This window comes from Talpa europaea, assembly GCF_964194135.1.
Source record: "Talpa europaea genome assembly, chromosome: 8".
NCBI classification, from domain to species: domain Eukaryota; kingdom Metazoa; phylum Chordata; class Mammalia; order Eulipotyphla; family Talpidae; genus Talpa; species Talpa europaea.
Genome location: NC_140075.1, coordinates 38,490,070 through 38,510,343, shown reverse-complemented (window position 1 = coordinate 38,510,343; position 20,274 = coordinate 38,490,070). Strand labels below are relative to the sequence as shown.

General features: G+C 38.2%; 2 protein-coding genes across 3 annotated transcripts in view; one reads left to right on the top strand and one right to left on the bottom strand.

Moving 5' to 3' along the window:
• Nucleotides 1-16,810, top strand: part of FAM227B (family with sequence similarity 227 member B) — a gene marked incomplete at both ends in the record, with an annotated part of 148,384 nt that extends 131,574 nt beyond the window's left edge. Inside the window, 4 exons of the mRNA XM_084240152.1 lie at nt 10,485-10,562; nt 11,247-11,321; nt 14,240-14,309; nt 16,673-16,810. Coding sequence (XP_084096278.1) covers nt 10,485-10,562; nt 11,247-11,321; nt 14,240-14,309; nt 16,673-16,810 — 361 coding nt within the window. The remainder of the gene's footprint in view (nt 1-10,484; nt 10,563-11,246; nt 11,322-14,239; nt 14,310-16,672) is intronic.
• A 383-nt stretch (nt 16,811-17,193) lies between these two features.
• Nucleotides 17,194-20,274, bottom strand: part of GALK2 (galactokinase 2) — a gene marked incomplete at both ends in the record, with an annotated part of 112,531 nt that continues 109,450 nt past the window's right edge. For both annotated transcript variants that reach the window (XM_084239900.1, XM_084239899.1), the window contains one exon: nt 17,194-17,401. In XM_084239900.1, coding sequence (XP_084096026.1) covers nt 17,194-17,401 — 208 coding nt within the window. The remainder of the gene's footprint in view (nt 17,402-20,274) is intronic.

Genomic DNA, 20,274 nt, shown 5'->3' with positions numbered 1-20,274 from the left:
ATGAATGCATCGTGTTACTATAAATACATGTTCTCACCATCACACAGACATACAGACTTTTAACATTTAAAAACTGTCCAAGGGTAGATTATTTAAACCCCACAATTGAAAATAACGTGGGCTATATCAACATTTATTCCAGCATAGAAATAAAAACACATAAAGAAGTCATCTGTTGTGAATTATCTGTGAATTAGGTGAAGCAGTCTTCAACAGTGAGAAAAAAAGAAGAAAAGGAAGAAACCTTGAAAATTATGGAAAGTCACTAGCTCTATACAATCTAGACATCTTCATACAATAAGAATCCAGCAGGAAACTCTTTTAGAGTCATGTGCAACTTCTTTTCAGTTTTATTTATAAAATGACTTCCAATAATCTTTGTCATAGATTTCTTTCTCACTAATATGTGAATAACAGCTTGTTAAGTTGTTATTAAAATAAAATAACAACTTGTTAAGTTGTTATTAAAATTACTATCAATTGTATTTTTCATGTCATACCAGTGAAACATCTCACTTAACATGTTCTAAGGATCTAGCACTTTTAAAAGATAAATTAGCTGAAAGACAAATATTAAAAAAAAAAATAACTTATAACCCAGAACCCTTCCATGTAGTTATTTTTCTACTAAAGTCAAGATAAAATACTTTTTCCTTCAATCCTAAAATACTCAGGTGAAGTGAATAGTAGAGTCTACACTGTTAGAAAGTCTGTTCCATTATTTATGAAATTGATTGTACCCCCCCAAATTTAACCCTTTCTGTCCATCAGCTTCAAAAATAGGGATATGGATGTCTCAATATTATTTGTTAAAGAGACCTTTCAGATAATAGCAACCAGATGTTCATAGCCTGGAATGGGAGGTCTCTTAAAAATACATTTTTGTTGAAAATATCCAGCTCTAAAATCCCCGTGGCAACACAGACTTTCTCCACCAAAGACTCCCTCCAAATCACAGTGGGGGACTCCATTTGTCTCAAAGTGAAAAAGCAGGGACATGATATGCTAAGGCTGAAGAAAGGAAGAGAAAGAACAGAGGAAATGAGAAAAAAGAGATGAAGTTTAAAACCCTTGGTTGCAGAGAAGGAGCCTTTTTAGGAGGATGGGGGGGTGGTGATGGAAATGCACTGTATTTTGTGCCCAAATTGAGCCTTTTCTCCATCTGCATCAAGCAGTTGGACTGAACTAGATGGATTTCAAGCCCCTTTGAATTCTGAGATTTATGTTTCTGTTTGGAGGAATTTGACTTTCCATACCGTTAGTGGCTAAGAGTTAGTAAATAACTCCGTTTTTCTTTGAAATGACATTTTCATTTTGTCCACTCATTGCAGAACCCGGTTTTTCTGAGTTAACACTAAGAAAGAGAATGCATAAATACCATTCTTCCCATTTTCAGCTGTTGGCTCCCCTAAAAGACCACCAGGCTAACTAGTTGCCATAGTAAACCTAAGTTTAATAGACATAGAAAAACACCACCAGTTTAGCAGAGTTTTAGTAGTAATTTAAAATGAGTAAATTCAAGGATATTTACAGAGTTGAATAATTTTGAGGTAGTCATGCAGGGAAGGGAACTGCTTGGGATTGAGCAGAGTGTATTATATAATTTTGGACTAGTAGGTCCACTGAATCCAGGATCTTGAAGTAAGCTTTAATGAACAAGTTATTTTAGCTGGCTCAAATCTTATCTTTCAGGAGAAAGCATTTCTTGGAGCAAGTAGCTAAGTTATTTTTGCCTGTTGTCAGTTTTGTTAAACATAGGGACAAAAAAAGTAAGCATAGTCCCCAAATATTTTAACACAGGGACAGACGTAGTATCAGCAGCATGGTTGAGTAAGCGATCCCTTGTTAATGTCCCCCCACCCACTCAACAACAGTTTTGGATCCACTGACAAACATGTTTTTGTGGGAACTTTGGGATCCACCACCATTCACCAGATGACTTACTATCTCACCCCCCATGCTTCAGGTAACAGATAAAGCAACCTCAAAACCAACTCTGAACCCTGTATACTTACTGAACTGTATACAAAGAAGAGGCCTATGAACTGGTTCTAGTACATCTTGGCCACAGTTCCAAGAGTCCCTGGAAAACTCAGTCATAAACAATCACCCATAGACAAAAAAGCTTCTGTGAAAGTTCAGGTTTCCAGGAGAGAAATTTTAGCACACAGCTGGAGAAAAAAATATAGATAGATGATAGATAGATAGATAGATAGATAGATAGATAGATAGATAGATAGATAGATAGAGATAGATAGATAGATAGATAGATAGATAGATAGATAGATAGAGATAGATAGATAGATAGATAGATAGATAGATAGATAGATAGATAGATAGATAGATAGATAGATAGATAGAGGCGTTGGACAGGGCAAGAGGAAACAATTTGACTTCACCCCTCCCCAAGAGGAACATTAGCACCCAGAGAGATCTTGCCAAGATATGGAAACAATAGCCAAGATATAGAAGCAACTTAAATGTTCATCTATGGATGCAAAAAGATAACCTATATATGGACAATGGAATGTTGTTCATGAGAATAAAGGAAATCTTTCTATTTATAACAACATGGATGTATCTTGTGAGCATTATGCTAAAATATACTAAAAATTAGACAAATGTCATATGCTCTCACTTACAGGTGGAATCTAAGAACATAGAATGCAGAGAAACAGAATAGAATGGTGGTTCCTAGGGGCTGGGGGGTGAGGGAAATGTGGAGGCTTGGTTAAAGGGTATAAATGCTCAATTATAAGATGAGTGAGTCTGGGATATCTAAAGTATAGCATGGTGATTATAGTTAATATTACTGTACTATATAGCTAGAAGCTGCAAGCAGAGTAGATCTTTAAAGTTCTCACCACTAGAAAAAAATGCTAATTACATCAGGTGATGGAGGTACTAGCTAATGCTATTGTGGTATGATTTTTTTGCAGTATATAAATGTGTTAATAATCATATTGTATAGATTAAACTTAATGCAGTGTTATATGTCATCTGTGTCACCAAAAGATAAGATAGAACAGAAAATGCGACAGACAGGAAAGTATATATAGTGGAGGCTCTGAATACCTAAATCTACTTCTGGAATAAAAGACTTATTTTTCAATAGCTGGGGGAGTGCAGATGGCAGTAAAGTTACCAGTACCTTACAAGGATTGACTCATTAAATGATAGAGGCCTCAGTCAAGGTCATGCCTTATAGATTATTTTTTCATAATTGACCACAGCAATACCATCCTTCCTGCATGCTTTTGTCAAAATATGAATTTGACACTTCTGCCATAAAGAAGTAGTGCCTTATGTCTACTTCCTAAACCAAAAGTAGAACTTCTGAGCCAAGGTCATAAATGGTTTCACAGCCTCTGCTGTTAAGTTTCTGCTTTGTTGTTGGAATCATCTGCTATGTGAGGAGGAAGCTACGAGCTCAGGCTAAGTCACAAATCCCATCAGCCACCAGACAAGTAAGGAAAACTTTGAGAGTTCTGTAGCCAGTCACCATGTGGCCACACTACATGAGAAACCCCAACTAAAATCAGCCAGCTGAACCCCAACCAACATCCAGAACTATAGAGATAATAACAAATGATGGTGATTGTTTTCTGACACTAACTTTAGCTATATAGCACAAAGTTGATTTCCCATCTGAGTTCTTTAATTTCCCATCACATTTTGTTTTTTTTTTAATTTGGATATTTTTACTCTTGTCATAAATTTGCTTTATCTTAATTTTGTTTGATTTTGCTGAGAAAATAAGCTATTGTCAGTGTCATACAGATTTTTGTTCCATATAGCATGGCTTCAGTCCATAAAAGAAAGCTTGCCAGTCTCTGTACAAGTCCCCAGGTTGATAACTTTAAAAGTAATCTAGACCTGTGATTAACATTTTAAAGTTAGATTTCTGATCCATGGACTCCCTTTACTTATTTCTCGTTGGTGCTTATTTATGTCAGCCTAAATAACCTACAGGCTCCTGTGAGGCTCTCAGAGATTCCTTAAAGGTTCAGATTTTAAATTTAAAGGTATATTTAAGGCTTGTTTAATAAAACACATTAAAATTAGAAAAACCATCACAGAGGCATATTAAGATAAAGGTTATACCAAGTGTTTGAATTTTGTTCTTGGAAAAGGATGTTTTATTATGTTTTCTTAGATTACTTTTAATTAAAGCTAATCTAAACTTTGTTGCATAGGTTGCTAAGTTTTTTCCTTTCCCATACTCTTCCAGTTAAGAATAGAGGCCAAGTATTTAAAAAGTGGCTGTTGATGAAACCATGCCTTTTAAAAAAGACCTTGAGAAACAAAGGGGTTTTGTCTTACACAGTAAGTGTGTGCATGTGTATCATAAGTATTTTGCAGCCACCCCACCTTGAGCTAGAGACGATTACAAAATTGCTTGTAAGAGCCATCCATTTTTCTTTCAGGCTCAGCTTAAGTTCTAGTTAGGGTTTCTCTTTTCTTTTCTTTTAATAAAATACACAAGACACAAACCACAATTCAGCAAACTTATTATTAAACTACTAATGAAATAAATAGAAGATTTTAGTTGCCTTAGGTAATCAGGTTCCAGGGAGTGGGTTGTATCAATTTTTTACCCACAACTTGGACTTTAAATTATAAACATGGCTCAGTGGAAAAATAAAAGGGAGAGCAGGAAGGGTTTTCATCCTGGAGAGTTTCTTCTTTTAATTTAGTATAGATGTAGTAAAACCCAACTTGTATCAAATAAGAGAAGAAAACTTTATTTTCAACTACTGAAAATCGTCTTCATATGTTGAAAATATATGTTGTAATTATACACGCTATTGGTCAATAAAATCAGGTAGAAAAGTCAGAGCTTTTGGAATGCTTAGACATTAGGACTAAAAAGAAGTACCTCATGTAAATAAATAAATTGGAATTCTGTGATCACTCTATCCACTTCACCTCCTGCAAGATAGGCAGACAAAAGACACAATAAAAAATGCAAACAAACAAAAGCCCTGTATATTCTTAGGCATTCAGCCCATAAAAATCACTGCCAGATTATGGCTACCGGTGATTCTGTGACATGCTCCAGGATTTCAGAAGTAGAACCCCCATCCTAGCCCAGAATCTGAGAATAAGGCGTATGTGCTTAATATACTTGAAGTGTAGCAAGTGTACACATTAAGTAGGCAATAACTTCTAAAATAAATTGGGGCTACATGTTAGTGAGTTATTTCAAAAATTTAATTTTTTAGGATTAAGAATTAATACTGAGGTAAAAAGGAAAAGACACTACTTTTACTACTCATACAATAGCAGTATGTGTAAAATGGGCACTTTGGCCTTAAACCTGGGCCTCAGATAACTCTGAGAATACACCTAGGAGTATGTCTGAGGGATATGATATGATATGAAAACCACTCCCATCCTCATTCCAGGACAATACTTCAGGCAATTGGAGCAAAATTTACCTCTAGGATTTTCTTTTCCTGAATCACATACACACCCAGGCTCTCAAAGACAAGGTCTAACTTCTAGAAGCCTAAGTTTCCTCATTTATAATATAAACAAATTGAACCCTACAATTTCCAAGTTCCCTTGTTCATCTAATACTCTGTAATTCTAAAGAGAAAATCAAATATGCGAGTCTGGATTGAGGCCTCTAGAAGGTCAGGAGATTTTGACTTATCACATCCAAACCACAGCTTTTGTGACGTTTCAGAACAAGACCATTTTTCTTGTACCCAAATGACTCCTTCTCTATTTAGGAGCTTGGATGTAACCTCCCTGTAGCAGTGCCTGAGAAAATGAAATGTGGGGTTAATTCAGACAGTGGAATTGGAAAACATGTTGCCACAGTCATCCCTAAGGAATAGAATATAGCCATTCTTCATAATTATGTTTTATGTACTCTTATTTTTCTACAGTTGGGAAAAAAGTATGGTTCTCTGTATCTGAAGAGAATAAAATTAGGATACTCATTAACACACACTAACAAAAGTCTACTGAAAACCATCACCACTGAGTAAGTAGTACAAGGAAATCCTGAGTTCTTAGTCAATACCAACACCACACAATCCAGAACCGCATTACAAAATGCAAATACACACTGTGATCAAATTTTGTGGACAATGAGAAAAACTTTATAAAGACTATATACCCAGTTCATTCCAATAATGACAAATGTTGGAAATTAATCAATTATAAACAGTAAAACATGGTTCTTTGTTTCAGTATCAATAGCATATAATTAATGTGCAAGGCAAAGAAAATTCAATTAGTTCCAAGTGACAAACATCATCTCGCTCACCAACACTTCATCATGGAAACTACTCCAGAGCACAACATAGCTTTGTAAAAGGATGAAATCTTTGAAATTCTAACAGGCGCACTGAAGGAAAAATTAAGATTTAGCAGGAAATAATCGCATGCAAATTAAATTTCAGTACCTCGTTACCATCTACACTTTAGAAGTGTGTCTTATTTGTCATTCTACTAGAGTGATCTCCAGTTTTCTGTGACTTTCACTCAGAGAAGAACTTAAGACTTCCAGTCACTGGTTAAAGAAGGGGGAATAAGTTAGTAGCCTGATATCTTCAGTAATCACTTGTTTCAGGAAGATTACTGAGCCTTCTCTTTGAAGGCTGCAGCACTTCTGCAGTCTGCATCAGGCAAAAGCTGGAAAAAGATGGAAGTCTGGCATAACGGAAACCATGGGTGCCTTGCTCATGTAATGAAGGGGATCCATGCCTCTTTATTGAGCAGGTGCATCACACTGGTTCCAAGTTAAGCTAGACCATGACTACCTTTTCACAGGATTCCAAGGCAACCGAATTAGGAAAGGTAAGTGAGTTAGGCCTTCTCTTGCTGGGCGCTTGAAGGGAAGATATATTGGAACACACAATTTGAGACAAGAGGAGAAATTGGGAATTCATATAAGAAAACTGGACAGTGTTTGCACCATGTTGTCATTGGGGAACTAGAGGTCACTGACCCTGAAATCTCTTGCAGATATCACAATAATTACTATGAAACCTGGAGATGCACCCAGGAAATTGTGATACCACAATGTGTAAAGAGAGTAACCACCTCATTATAATGATCATGGAAAATATATACTTAAGTATGACAGATGGAGAATCACAAAGAAAATTTAAAAAAATTATTTTTTGGAAAGCTGGATTATGGGAGAATTTTTCTTTTCTCTTGAACACGTTAATGCTGCAGTAGTCTTTGTACGATAGTGTTTTACAAGTCTTGCTGAAACATTCATCAAAATGAGTAGATTTTTTCAGGGTTTTTTTTCCTCAGCTTTAATTATGTAAATTGAGGCTCCACTACTCCCCTCTTAAATTTGAGGACTGATCTATCCTTAATGTTGTTATAGGTTGAATAATCAGAACTATTATTTATGCAAAATGAACTCTCCAAGTCAATGTTTGAAAGTAACCTGGATCCAGTCTAAGAAAGTTTCATTCTGAAACTTTACCATTCAAACTGGATTCATATCACAGGAAAATTGTATTTCCTATAGACGTATTCCAGTAATGTCATTTAGAAGATCCCAAAGATAAGGTAAGCTGTACAGTGTGATCAGAATATATGAATGTCATATAATCTTAAAGACAGTGCTGAGTTTCTAACCTGTTAATAACTTGTCCATTCACTAACAATTACTGTTCAAATACAGCCTATCTCAGTGTGAAATTTTTTTCCTGGAGTAAAACAAGCTGTCCTCAGGAGCAAAATGAAAACAGGATACCAGCTCAAACTGGGATTCTCACCAGGAAGAGACTTCCTGGGATGGCCTCTGCCAGGCAATGAAAAGGGCTGTTTTCATTTAAGTAAAGGCACTGGTCACCGTAAATAAAGATGTAATCATAGCACCTAGCATCTATTAGCCATCCAGTGTGTTCATTCTTTTCCTCTCCACTCCTTTCCCAACTACTGCACCACACACCACCACCTCAAGTACAGTATTGTCAAGATTTCTTCGTTCGCTTTAGCACCCTGAAGTGTTGATGCACTAATCATAAGTAAGGCTAGCTTGACAAGGTGGTATCAAGTTTTAATTGTTGGGAGCACTGTGCTGACAGCCTACTGCATTGGTGCTGATGGGACAGGGAGACTTAAGGGCTGGCCAAAGGGCATGACTCTCCACCCCAAGCTGTCACCCCCAATGCCAGACACAATGCCCAAAATTGTTAGAAATTCCTAAGGACCTATAATTTTATTCCCATCTTCAGGACACCCATTTCAAAACAGTACTGATTTTTATCCACTCCAGAGTATATGTTGAAATGTCAACTTCTTTCCATTTCCACTTTTATCATCACCCTAATCCAAGCACCACTACCGGGCTCCTGTCTCAGGTATAGAAATAGCCTCCTAATTTGTAATTTTCCTCTCTTTTCCACAAACCACTCACCACATAGGAGTCAAGGCATGACTCAAACTAAGTCCCCTGTTTAAGTACTTTTCCATGGGCTAAAAAGTCCCTTAGAAGATCCAGCACCGACTCTCCCTCTAATTTCCTCTCTAAACACCTTCTCTGCTCCAGTTACTCTGCCCTTCTTACTGCTCAAATGTGATGGCAAGCTCCTCTTTCTCTTCGATATCAGACCTTCTCTACCTAATGTTTCTGTCCCCTCATGCTCATTCCTAATCACACTCCTCTTGTAATATCCTATTTCATTTCCCTTATAATACTTACCTCCATTTAAAATTGTCGTATTTGCTTGCTTACATTCAGTCCCTTGGACACGTACACACATGCATGCGCACATGCACAGTGAACCATATGAGAGTAGGAATTGTGCATCTCTTGTTCACCTTATGAAACCTGCAGGGTACAGAACGGTGCCTGGCAGATAGCAGGAGCTCAGGAAGTAATCACTGAATGAGTAATAACATCACCCTGTTTGGTGGCCCCTTCTTGGTCTTCAGGTTGACTTTTATGACCCACTTGGCATTTCTCCTTAAATAGCTCCTCTCCTTTGGCCTTTGTTACACCATGTTATACAGTTCTAGCATTATCTGTGTTACTGCTAGTATGCTGAGAAAGTAGTTCTGTGTGCACAGAAAACTAGATGTTACTGTTGCTTAATTCTCAAACCTTAATGTTCAAATTGTAAGTGAATAAAGATGCTTTCTGAATTGTTTAGAACTTCATAGAAAAGACATAGATTTTATGCAAATTTATTGTGAGAATCTTTGTTTATTATCTCAATTGAGATACAATACCCAGGAAACCAAGGTCCTAAACTTACATATCAATGTGTAGTCCTGCCACCAACCCCCCCCCCCCCCCCGGGACTAAATCCACTGGGATTCTCTTAACATTCTTACCCCATATAATCCAAGACTAAAAGGAGCATCAGGGAGAACTTGAAATAGCACACAATTTTTTTTTAATGGGAAAATTACCTTCCAAGAAAGATGGAAGTAGTTGAAGTGTGGTTCAGGGTGAGGAATTAGGGCCATAGAAGAACAGTCTCATCCCCTCTATCTTGGTGATCACAGCAGCTTAAGAGCTCCCAGTTTATCAATGATACACTAAGCTGAAAACTGCCTCCTTTAGTTATTTACCAATTTTTGCTTCAAAAGAGATGTGTCTGGTTTACCGGACACAAATGTCGGTTAAGACCACGGTTAGGTCTTAACAGCCACAGGTGGTACCAGAAACAGCACAAGAGTCCCAGTCTCATTAACACAGCGCACTTAGAGTTCCTGCTTGCCATCTTTCTTCCAGGCAGGTAGCAGAGGCAGGTTCACTGAGGCAGCCAACACATACTGCCAGTTACCCCCAGAGCCTCTCAGAAGTCAAAAGACTTTGAGATACTCAGTGTATGTAGAAATGAAGAACTGCCTAAACAGTTGCAAAACTTTGGGTACATTTTTAATATTTACATTTAATATATTGCTGCTTTTTTGTATATATTTTTTAAATATTTTATTTTATATAATTCTTACATCATTTTTCATCTTTGCACAATGTATGCATTTTCATTTTGGTTATATTCCCCATGCAGTTGTACCCCCCCTTATTTTGACTCTAGTTCTTCCTTTCCCTGCCCCTCCCTCCGCACCCCCCCCCCAGTGTGTCTCTGGTTTATAGTTGCTTGTTGATTTTGATTTATTACTTTGTATCAATTAGTCTTTTTCCTGGTCTCTTATTTAGGTTTTCTAAATTCCTGCTATGAGTGAGACCATACGGTATTTTCCTTTTTCTTTCTGACTTATTTCGCTGAGCATGATCCTTTAAAAAAGGAGAATTACAGGATTTATGAGACTATTAAATCATAGTGCACTATGAATGATGTGGTCCAGATAATTGGACACAAGCTTAAAGTGGGCTGTTCTTGGGACAGTAGGAAAGTTTGCAGGTGAGGCCTTTCATGACTGGGAAGGCCATATAACTCACAAACCCCACCTTGGTCCCCCTGTGAAGTGTACTGCTTACATCTCCCAAATATTCCTAATTGGAAATCTTTCCTTAACCATAAGTCTATCACACCACCTGCTCCAACTTACCGTGATGTTATAAAGGAAGCAAAAAGACAATTTGCAAAGAACCGAAAGGATTTTCGAATGTAAGTTGATATAATACTATTCTTAAATATAGAGTTATATAGACTCTTTTAGAGCTGGAAGTGATTATAAGAATCATCTACACCAAGCTTATTTTAATGAGGACAGTCACTTCTGAGCAGCTTATACACACAGAGATTCTTATCAGGTGAGTGTCAAAGCTGTATATTGTAATCTGGAGCCACAACAAGGGTCAGGGATTGAAAGAAGGAAGGAAACTTTGCTATGGTATGGTTGGGAGGAGCAGCACACATGGAGAGGACATCAGGGAAGAGATTAGAGTATGATCCATTTTCAAAAATGAATCCTGAAAGAACAGAAACATTGTCTGCAGTAGAGTTCCCTGGAGGTGGGGGACATGTGCACACACACACACAGCCGTGCTCAATGGCAAGAATGTGAAAACGGGTGTACACCTTGTAAGAAGGTACCTATGGAAGCAGCAAGCTGGGGTCCAGGCCATACTCAGGTGTCGTGGGTAATGACTTTGGTATGTGTACATGATTGGGACCGGGCTGAGGGGTTCCTCGCATCAAGTAATGCACAAGGAGGGAATGCTGATGAACTGGCTTGTAAAGGACTTTTACCAACATGTCATAGAAAGTAAGCATATTGTTGATTTATTCGTTTCCAAATAGAAATGCCTGCTTCATTTGAAAATTTAACGCCAAGCTTTTATTTTATAGGGAAAAACACAGAATTAATGAAGAAATAAGATACCTGAAGCTACGGCAGGAAGGAATTGACAAAGAACTTTATAGGTTTGTTCTTATTCAACTTTGTGATGCTTTAAAACATTTTAACTGAACAAATGTGTTACATAAAACCACAGTTGGTTTATTACATAAAAATACATCAATTCAAATAGCCTTCATAAATATACTACTCAACATTTCATCTGGAATAACATTATAGCTTTCCTCATCCACATTACCCACTCCGTTAATTAATTGCTAAAAGTTATCATCACTTTCTTTTACTCCACCAGCCCTAGGACTTAAGTTCAAGGCTTTTTGAAAAATAAGCCCATAGGGGCCTCCCTGGTGGCGTAAGGGGTTAAAGCACAGCACTATCAAGCTATCTGCAGCCACTGCAGCACAAGTTTGATCTATGGCCAGGGAGCTATCTACATGGCACAGCAGACCTCTCCTGTCTCGCCTGCTGCTCCCATCAGCAGTGTATTTCAGAAAGTCTGCTTGTTCTGCTCCCCATTCTGTCTTTGGTGATTCCTCTCACCACCCCCCAACCCTGGCCTGTATCCCAGTTCTTGTATGCATAAATAAATCTTAAAAAAAAAAAAATAAGCCCATAACCATCTCCCGCCCTAGGGAAAATGTAAACTAAAAAAACAACCTATTTAACTGGTCTCTCTTGGGCTGGTTCTTTGTTCCCCTTCTGCCCCTGCTCTTCTCCTATATATCCAAACATTGTCCCTCACTGAAGCAAGGGAAATTAAGCTTATTTAATTGTTTATTTTGTAAATTAGAGTATAAAAAGGAAAACTATAAAGTATTGAGACTAACCCACTTTTTCCAACACACCCACACGCACAAGAATAAGTACAGCCCTTTAAACCAGCCTGGTGGAGACCACAACTTTGTGCCTGCCATACTTCTAATCACTGTTTGCAACTTATAATGCTAGTTCCTAGTCACATAAGAAAAATCTAGCCCATTACTTTAGAATCTTATCTCACTTCTCACCAAAGTTCTTATCACCCAGCTTTCCCCTTCACAATAACTAAATTATAAAATCCAATTCCAGGTGACTGCTACAAATTTCTAAAAATCAAATCTGTAGTAAAACAGAATTTCTCACCACTGAAAATGTGTAGAACGGTTTTCCGAGCAACTCTCAGGAAGCACTCAGTGTGTTTTATACTACACACTATTGGAGGAAGTGAAGGGAAAGCTTCATTTAGTGATAGATAAATCCCACATGCTTGTTCAATTTGTGGGCACAACACACAGTTTCTATCTTCAAAACATCTGTACTCTTCAAATCTTCCTCTTGGAGAAGAAGAGCATTGAGAAAGTTAGAGAATTGAGTAATGCTACTGACTGCAAAATTTTAAAAAGCTTTTTAGTTTACAATACTAAAATTGGACACTTTTTAAAGGTGAATGTTATAGTATGTGACATATCACAAAATTATTATTTGAAAAAAAGGAAAACTGTAATTTAAAAAAGTGAGCTCAGGGCCTCCCTGGTGATGCAAGGGATTAAGCACTGCACTATGAAGCAATCCGCAGCCTCTGCAGCACGAGTTCGATCCCTGGCCGGCCAGGGAGCAACCCACACGGTGCATCAGACCTCTCCTGTTGCACCCGCTACTCCCCTCAGCAGTGTATTTCAGTCAGTCTGCCTGTTCTGGTCCCCGCTCTATCTCTGGTGAATCCTCTCACCCCCCCCCCCACATCTCTGGCCTATACCCCAGCTCTTGTATGCATAAATAAATAAATATTTTTAAAAATAAGAGTGAGCTCAAAGATGAGCTGATTTTAACAACCTAAAATGAACCAGTCTAAGGGCAACTTGCAACTCAAGGAGGTTCTAAGAGGGTGTTGCTGAGAAAAGGTACCACGGGTGATTTGGAGGGTGTTCCTTAAGTGTCTTAACTCATATAAGGAACTGTAAGGAATGTTCCTTAAGCAGCTTAACAGCTTCTCCAAGTGTAAGAGCTAGCTTTAAAAAGAGGACAGACCTGAAGAGTTGTAAGAAGAGAGGAGAAAATCCAGGTTGAAGAGCTAAATCAGTAGAGATGAAGTAGAGAATGGGTGTGAGGACATTTGCCAGTTACAGAGCACCCTAAAAGATAGCCCTGCTCTGCCCTCAGGGGTACCCTAGACTAAATGTAAAGAAATCTAGTATAGGCCTTACTAGGAGTTCATGAATCTACACTTAATGCTTCAGCAAAGTTTATTTGGAAATTTCAGAAACTTCCTTCCTACACATTTCATGGAAAAAAAAACAAAAAAACTAAAAATGTTAAACTCAAAAATTGCCAGTAAAATTAATAGCCCTTTTACCCTTTTCATTTTTTTTTTTTTCTCATTTGTGTTTCTCTTGCTAATGTTTCTCCCTTGCCCCAAATTCCTACTCTTCCTTGCCTGGTCTACCTCTGCCTCTCCCTTTATCACAGATTCCTGAATTCGGCTAGTCAACTTCATAAATACTCCTTGAATGAGTGCACAGTAACAGAAACCAAAATAGATTCCTGGATACCTGCCCCCAATGAACTCATGGTCTAGCATCCTGATCCTTCAGCCTTTTACATCTCTCTCTTACTCCCCCAAATCTTACCCCTGCTAGTCTGTTCTTTTGTCCCCACTGTTACTCTTTAAGGTCTGTGCTGCTGTGTAGAATCAGTTAAGGGAATATTATGTGAATCATTTCACTAAAAATGTTGCTTTGCTGCTGGGTGGAACTGAGGGCTGCCTGTGTTCAAACCCTCTATTACTTGCTAGCTGTGTGACTGTGGGCAGGTTACTTAACCTATCTGAGCCCGTTTCCTCTTTTATAATGTAGGATTATAGTGTACCTATTGTAAGTTTGTTGGAAAGTAATTGAATTAATATATGTCAAGTGTTGGCAAATATCCATCGTACTAAATGCTGTGTTTGGCTCTTAGTGTCAGTATAAAAAGGTTTGGTTCCTTGTTTTCTTTATTCCATGAACAGACTCCAAGCAAAGGCTACCAAGAAACCCTATGAAGCTAAGCTTGACTTTGACAAGTTTCTATATAAACTGGTATGTTTCCTGTTTTTTAAAAATAACTGAGAGTTTTCTGTTAAGCTACAGTGGCAGAAAGAATACATTCTTGTATTTAATCACCCACAAAGATTTAGAATAATCTGTTTTACATACTGTGACAGCCTCTTCTTGCTTACTCATTTATCCCATCACTTGTCTCTGAGCAGTTTTTAATAGCTGAAAATCTCCAAATACAGTCAGAATTATAAACTGATAGAAATGGATTTTAAGTCATTTTAATTTCTTTTTTAAATTTTTTTCTATTGAAAAGTCAATAAAATATTGGATTCTAATAACCATGTTAGATGAATGGTCCCTGCCCTCAATTAAGAGAAACACAAGACACAAATGACAAGGTTCCAATAGGACTCAATGTGAGAAATTAAAGGAAGGCGATTACTCCATCTCTCCAGTTTTCATTGTCCTCTTCTCTCTTATTCTCCTTAACTTATGGGAAATTCTATTAAACCTGAAGGGGCTTATTCCCTGCCAACAGGTAAGAACATGAAGAGAATCGTATTAAATAAATCTGAAAGTTAGACATACTGAAGGGAGGAATAAAGAGCTTTTTATTTTCAGTATGCCAGGCTTCCTCTAAAAAATGTAAAGCAACTCCCATTGGCTACTGGTGTAACATCAGATTTCTATGAGCCAGAAAGGAGTAAAAAGCATGTTTAATATTAAACAAATAGGTATATGCTTCCAAAAAAAAAATTATTTCTCCCATTTTCCTTGGTCTCTCTTTCCTGCTATTGATAGAGTCATGGGCACAAAGAAGTGCTGATTTAGTGTAAGAAAACGACTATGCTAGTGTGCCAGTCAAGGGCAAGTGACTTCAGTTGGTAAATGGTAAGTGGCCTGTGTATCAGGGAAACTAGCACACCAGAGAGTCCCTGCCTTATTTAAACCACACGCAGCCATTACTCAGCTCCAGTTCATTTTTGCCCTGCAGGAATGGAGGCCAAAATATTATCAGATCTTCCACTGTCGGTAATCCAGATTCTTCTGTAAAATCTTTTGATTTGGACCCCAAGTTTTAAAATACTCTGGGGGCTAACCTAAATATATCTGCAGACCAGATGTGGCCTCTGGACAACGTCTTTGCAGCCCAGGGTCTAACTGCTGCCTGGATTTGGAGCACTTCAAAACCAGGCCCCAAATGGTATGACCAATCGTATTCACAACTATATGTCAAGGCAAACTCTTCACTGTCACTGAGCCTTCTGAACATACCACATTTACTCATGCTCATATACTTTGTTCATCTGCAATCTTACTCCCCAGCTCTCAAAACCTACTCATTCTTCAGTGCCCTGCTCAAATTCTATCCTTCGAATGAGGCTTTTTCTCCTGGCTGTAGCTTTATCCTCTACAGACAAGTTTGATATCTCTCATAATTTCTATACTAGCATTTGGTGGTGGTTTAATTGAAGAATAGTTATTTTCTTCAAGCCACACATAAAGATAAATATTACCTGGCTTAGGACAATCAAGTCCTCCAAAGCAGAGTACATTCTGGAAATTTTTACTGACCTATTCAAAGAAGAAATCTTATGGTGAAAAAAAAATGTAAATGGAAAGCAATGGCAAGTGCGTTTCTTTTAACAATGTGCCGGGTACCTTTAAAGAATTATATACTAACCACGAACCTTTTGTAAAAAATGATAAGATATTAAAAAAAAACAAAGGATTATCATTTTAAAACAATTCAGATTTTGGTTTATTGGGTTTTAAAAAAACTCAAAATTCCTTCCAAAAAATTGAGTTAAGCTTTCCAAAATGTTTATCTTTGGATAATGAAAAAGTACCAGAAGTTTCTTCTGGATGCGAACAAATACTTAAAGTGTCTTTCACCAAAATTTCTCTCTATCAAGTAATAGAGAAAGCTCAGGACCAAAAGAATAAAAAGTGATTGTTTATGTGATACCAAATGTAAAAACAAAAAAATTAGCATAGGGTTTTCTTCCTAAATCCATCTTTTGTCAAAAAATAATTTAAGTGTGGGCCTCCCGGGTGGCGCAGCGGGTTGAGCGCAGCACTGTGAAGCTGTCAGCAGCCTCTGCAGGACCGGTTCGATTCCTGGCCGGCTATGTTGATTCCCACATGGTGCAGCAGACCTCTCCTGTCTCGCACGCTACTCCCCTCAGCAGTGTATTTCAGTCAGTCTGCCTGTTCTGTTCCCCACTCTGTCTCTGGTGAATCCTCTCGCCCTCCCATGCCTCTGGCCAGTATCCCAGCTATTGTATAAATTAAAAATAATAATAATAATTAAGTGATCCATCTCATCAGATAATTGGGGTAATCTCGTAGTCAAATACCTGATATTGAAGAAATCTGTGGATCTTTAATTTTTTTAATAGCGATGTAAAGATCGAATTGAGCAAGATTTTCTGACTCCACTGTCATCATCATCATCATCAGAATCATCATCATCAATAGAAGACTACAAGTTGGAGGAAGATGAATGCCAAGAAAAAGCAGAAATGAACCGTATTTAAGACTATTGCATACAATTTAATTGTAACAATATGTTTAATTCAAGTTCAGTCCATGAGGTCAGTATTGAGTGTCTTTTACCATTCATCTTTTAAAAGTCTTAAAATTAAAAAACTCTTAAAAATCAGTAAATCTTAGTAAATCATCCTTAAGAGATCTGTCCAAGCATAATCTTGGCTCATATTGATAGAAAACATATTTTAAGATGGAAAAATAATCATTATGAAGCATAGAGTGCTTTCAACCATTTCTTTGGAAATACATCTTGATAATAGCAACCATTCATCATAATACAAAACAGAAAGAGGATTAATTTACTGTGGCATACGAAGTCCTGCCAGTTTCTGAATGCCCTGAATAGTTTCTCTGAGATTTTTTACATTGTTTAGGCCTCAAGGAAAACCAAAGCTCCACCTCCAGGTTTGGTAGCAAACAAACTCTGCTTCTCAGGGGCTAAACTTCCATCGCTCCTCTGGTAATAAGCTTCATGCACGTTTGCTAGGAAGTTGGGCAGCTTGTCGGCAGGTACGATTGATACTGTGCAGCCTCCCCATCCGGCTCCAGTAAGTCGTGACCCTTGGGCCCCAAACTTCCTAAAACAACGAAGAAAAAGAAAATCAGAACCTGTAAATGAAAATGGTAGCTATTTACCTGATGCTTATAGAACAAGTGCTAGGAAGAAAATATGTGTTTGTGTTTTGTTTGTTTTTTGTTTTTTTTTTGGAGGGGGGGTGTTGTCAAACATGTTAGGACATTAAGAAATTATTCTGTTTCAGAAGGTGATCTGAAATTTAATTGTATCTGAAATTAGTCCCTTGTTTTGACTCTAAGTAGTAAAAGATAGCAATACTTTTGTTTCATGAGGTCTAGCTATCATCTCAGCTGCAAACTTTCTCTGATACTGGGATTCTAGGATCATTCTGGGGATTAAAAAAAAAAGTTATCCTATATAGTCATCAAAATAACCCACTGTTGTCTTGATTCCATGAAGTCACCACTTAAAAGAGTTGTTCGGCAAACCTATAGGTGATAGGAAGAGAGATAAAAAGAAAACAGACCATCGGCATGATCAACAATATGAATTTTGCCCAAATCAATATTTAAAGTGTACGGTCTTTGATAAGTGAGGGCTTCCTCCAATGGCTACTTAAGCCTCATTCTTAAGGAATGGTTATTTCACATAAACATCAGTTCCCGAGGGCATCCCTGGTGGCACAGGGGTTAAGACACAACCTATGAAGCTGTCCGCAGCCACTGCAGCACGAGTTTGATCCCCAGCCAGGGTGGTACTCACATGGCGCAGCAGACTCTCCTGTCTCACCCGCTGCTCCCTTCAGCAGTGTATTTCAGTCAATCTGCCTGTTCTGTACCCGACTCTATCTCGGTGAATCCTCTCACCCCACACACTTCTGGCCTGTACCTTAGTTCTTGTGTGCATAAATAAATAAATCTTTAAAAAAAAAAAAGATCAGTTCCCTAGAATAGACAGACTAGACTCGTGCTGAATAAATTTGTCAACAAAGAGCACATTATTAAGCTCTAGGTCAATTTGTCTGTCTAATATCTAATGGGAAATTATGCAGACCATCCCACAAAGGGGATGGTGGCCTTTGCAGGTTCATACCCATCCTCCCTTTGCCTTGGGAGTGCCTCGGACAACTGGACTCAGAATTTACCATCAGATGAAATGTGTGAATAAGATGGAAACCACTATATAAACCACCACACAGCAAGAGGTAATTTTAACTACAATCAACCAGGCACAGTTTCAAACCTAACATTTGTACCAAAGTAAAAGGCCCTACACAAAGTACAAGGATCGCTCATCTTTAAAAGAGCAATTTATTCTGACAAAAAAAACTAACATGTACTTCCAGTCCTTCCTAATAAAATTTACTCCAAATTTACAGCAGATTAAAACTACATAATTAATTTAGCACAATTTTGCCCCTTTTTCCCATCTAAATGAGCTACTTTGCTTCCTGGAAAATATCAATAGAATATTACCCCTTCTCTAGGACATCAAAACTATTGCACAACAGTAATTTATTTTCCCCTCCATGATTTTGTCAATTGATTTCTTTTCATCATCTGTTTTATTCATTAAAATATGCTTTTCAAATGAAAATAGATGTTTAAAGAAATAAACAAAAATGCCGGCAAATAAAGATTACTCCTCTCCTCCTGTCCCTCAGACATCTGTTTACAGCCCAGTAGTTGAACTGAGCCCAGACTATCATCTCAGCTGAAAACCTTCTCTGATACTGGGATTCTAGGATCATTCTGAGTTACTATACTAGGCTGGCAAAGTGGCAGATTGCACTTTGGTGATTAGAAAAAGAAGTTATCATATATAGTCATATCTGACTGTCCTGCCTTGTAACGGATGCTGAGAAAAATTGATGTATCACTGAAGTATCTCTGAAAGACCCTAAAATCTGGCATCCACGCCAACCTTGGCATGGTCTAGGGAAGAACAATGTACCTTCTTACTTGATTTTCTAAGACCCAAACTCTGCCATTTTGCTAAATCCAAGTCAACCAATTCTTTTATGGTCTTCAATGGATTTCTAGGCATATTTTCTTACACTTTCTCATTTGAACAGTTTTTGAAAGCTGTGGTTTCAAAATTGAACCTAAAGCAAACTGAGAGTGTTATTACTAACTGGCTGCAAAACCCATAGGAATTGTGCCAGAGGGTCTATTTTCCTGAGTATCCTGCCAGTTTCCAGAGAGCGGAAGCCAGAAATCTTTCTAGGTAAATACATTCACTTCTGAGTCTCCAGAGCTGCTCTGTCACCACCCTGCCTGCTACAGATGAGCATGAACTGGATTGCATCAACCACATGGCCTGAAATCATGAGGACTCAGATTTCCCAAATAGAGAACGATGTTATTATAAATAACCTTCTGCTCCTGAGTCCATAACACTTGTGATCACAAATTAGGAGGCTGCCCTAGCAAATGGTCAGTGGCCTGCTTAGCTGTCCACATTCAGAAAGGGAGAAAGGACCTATCCGCAGTGGTCCCCACTAGAGCTTAGCGTGCTCTTTGGCATATGCATTAGAAATTCTGAGAGAGAGGGCCTCCCCGGTGGCGCAGCGGTTGGGCACTGGGTTGCGAAGCTGCCCGCAGCCTCTGCAGCACCAGTTCGATCCCCGGCTGCTCCCCGGCCACCGGAGGAGGGTCCCACATGGTGCACAGACCTCTCCTGCCGCCCGCTGCTCCCCTCAGCAGTGTACTTCGGTCCTTCTGCCTGCTCTGCTCCCCACTCTGGCTCTAGTGAATTCTCTCACCCTCCCGGGCTTCTGACTGTACCCAGTGCTTGTATAAATAAATAAATCTTAAAAAAAAAATAAAAGAATTCAATAGTGAAGCCATCTGGTCCAGGACTTTAAAAAAAAAGAAAGAAAGAAAGAAATTCCAAGAGAGAATATAGCCTGCCTAGAATGTCATAAAATACTTG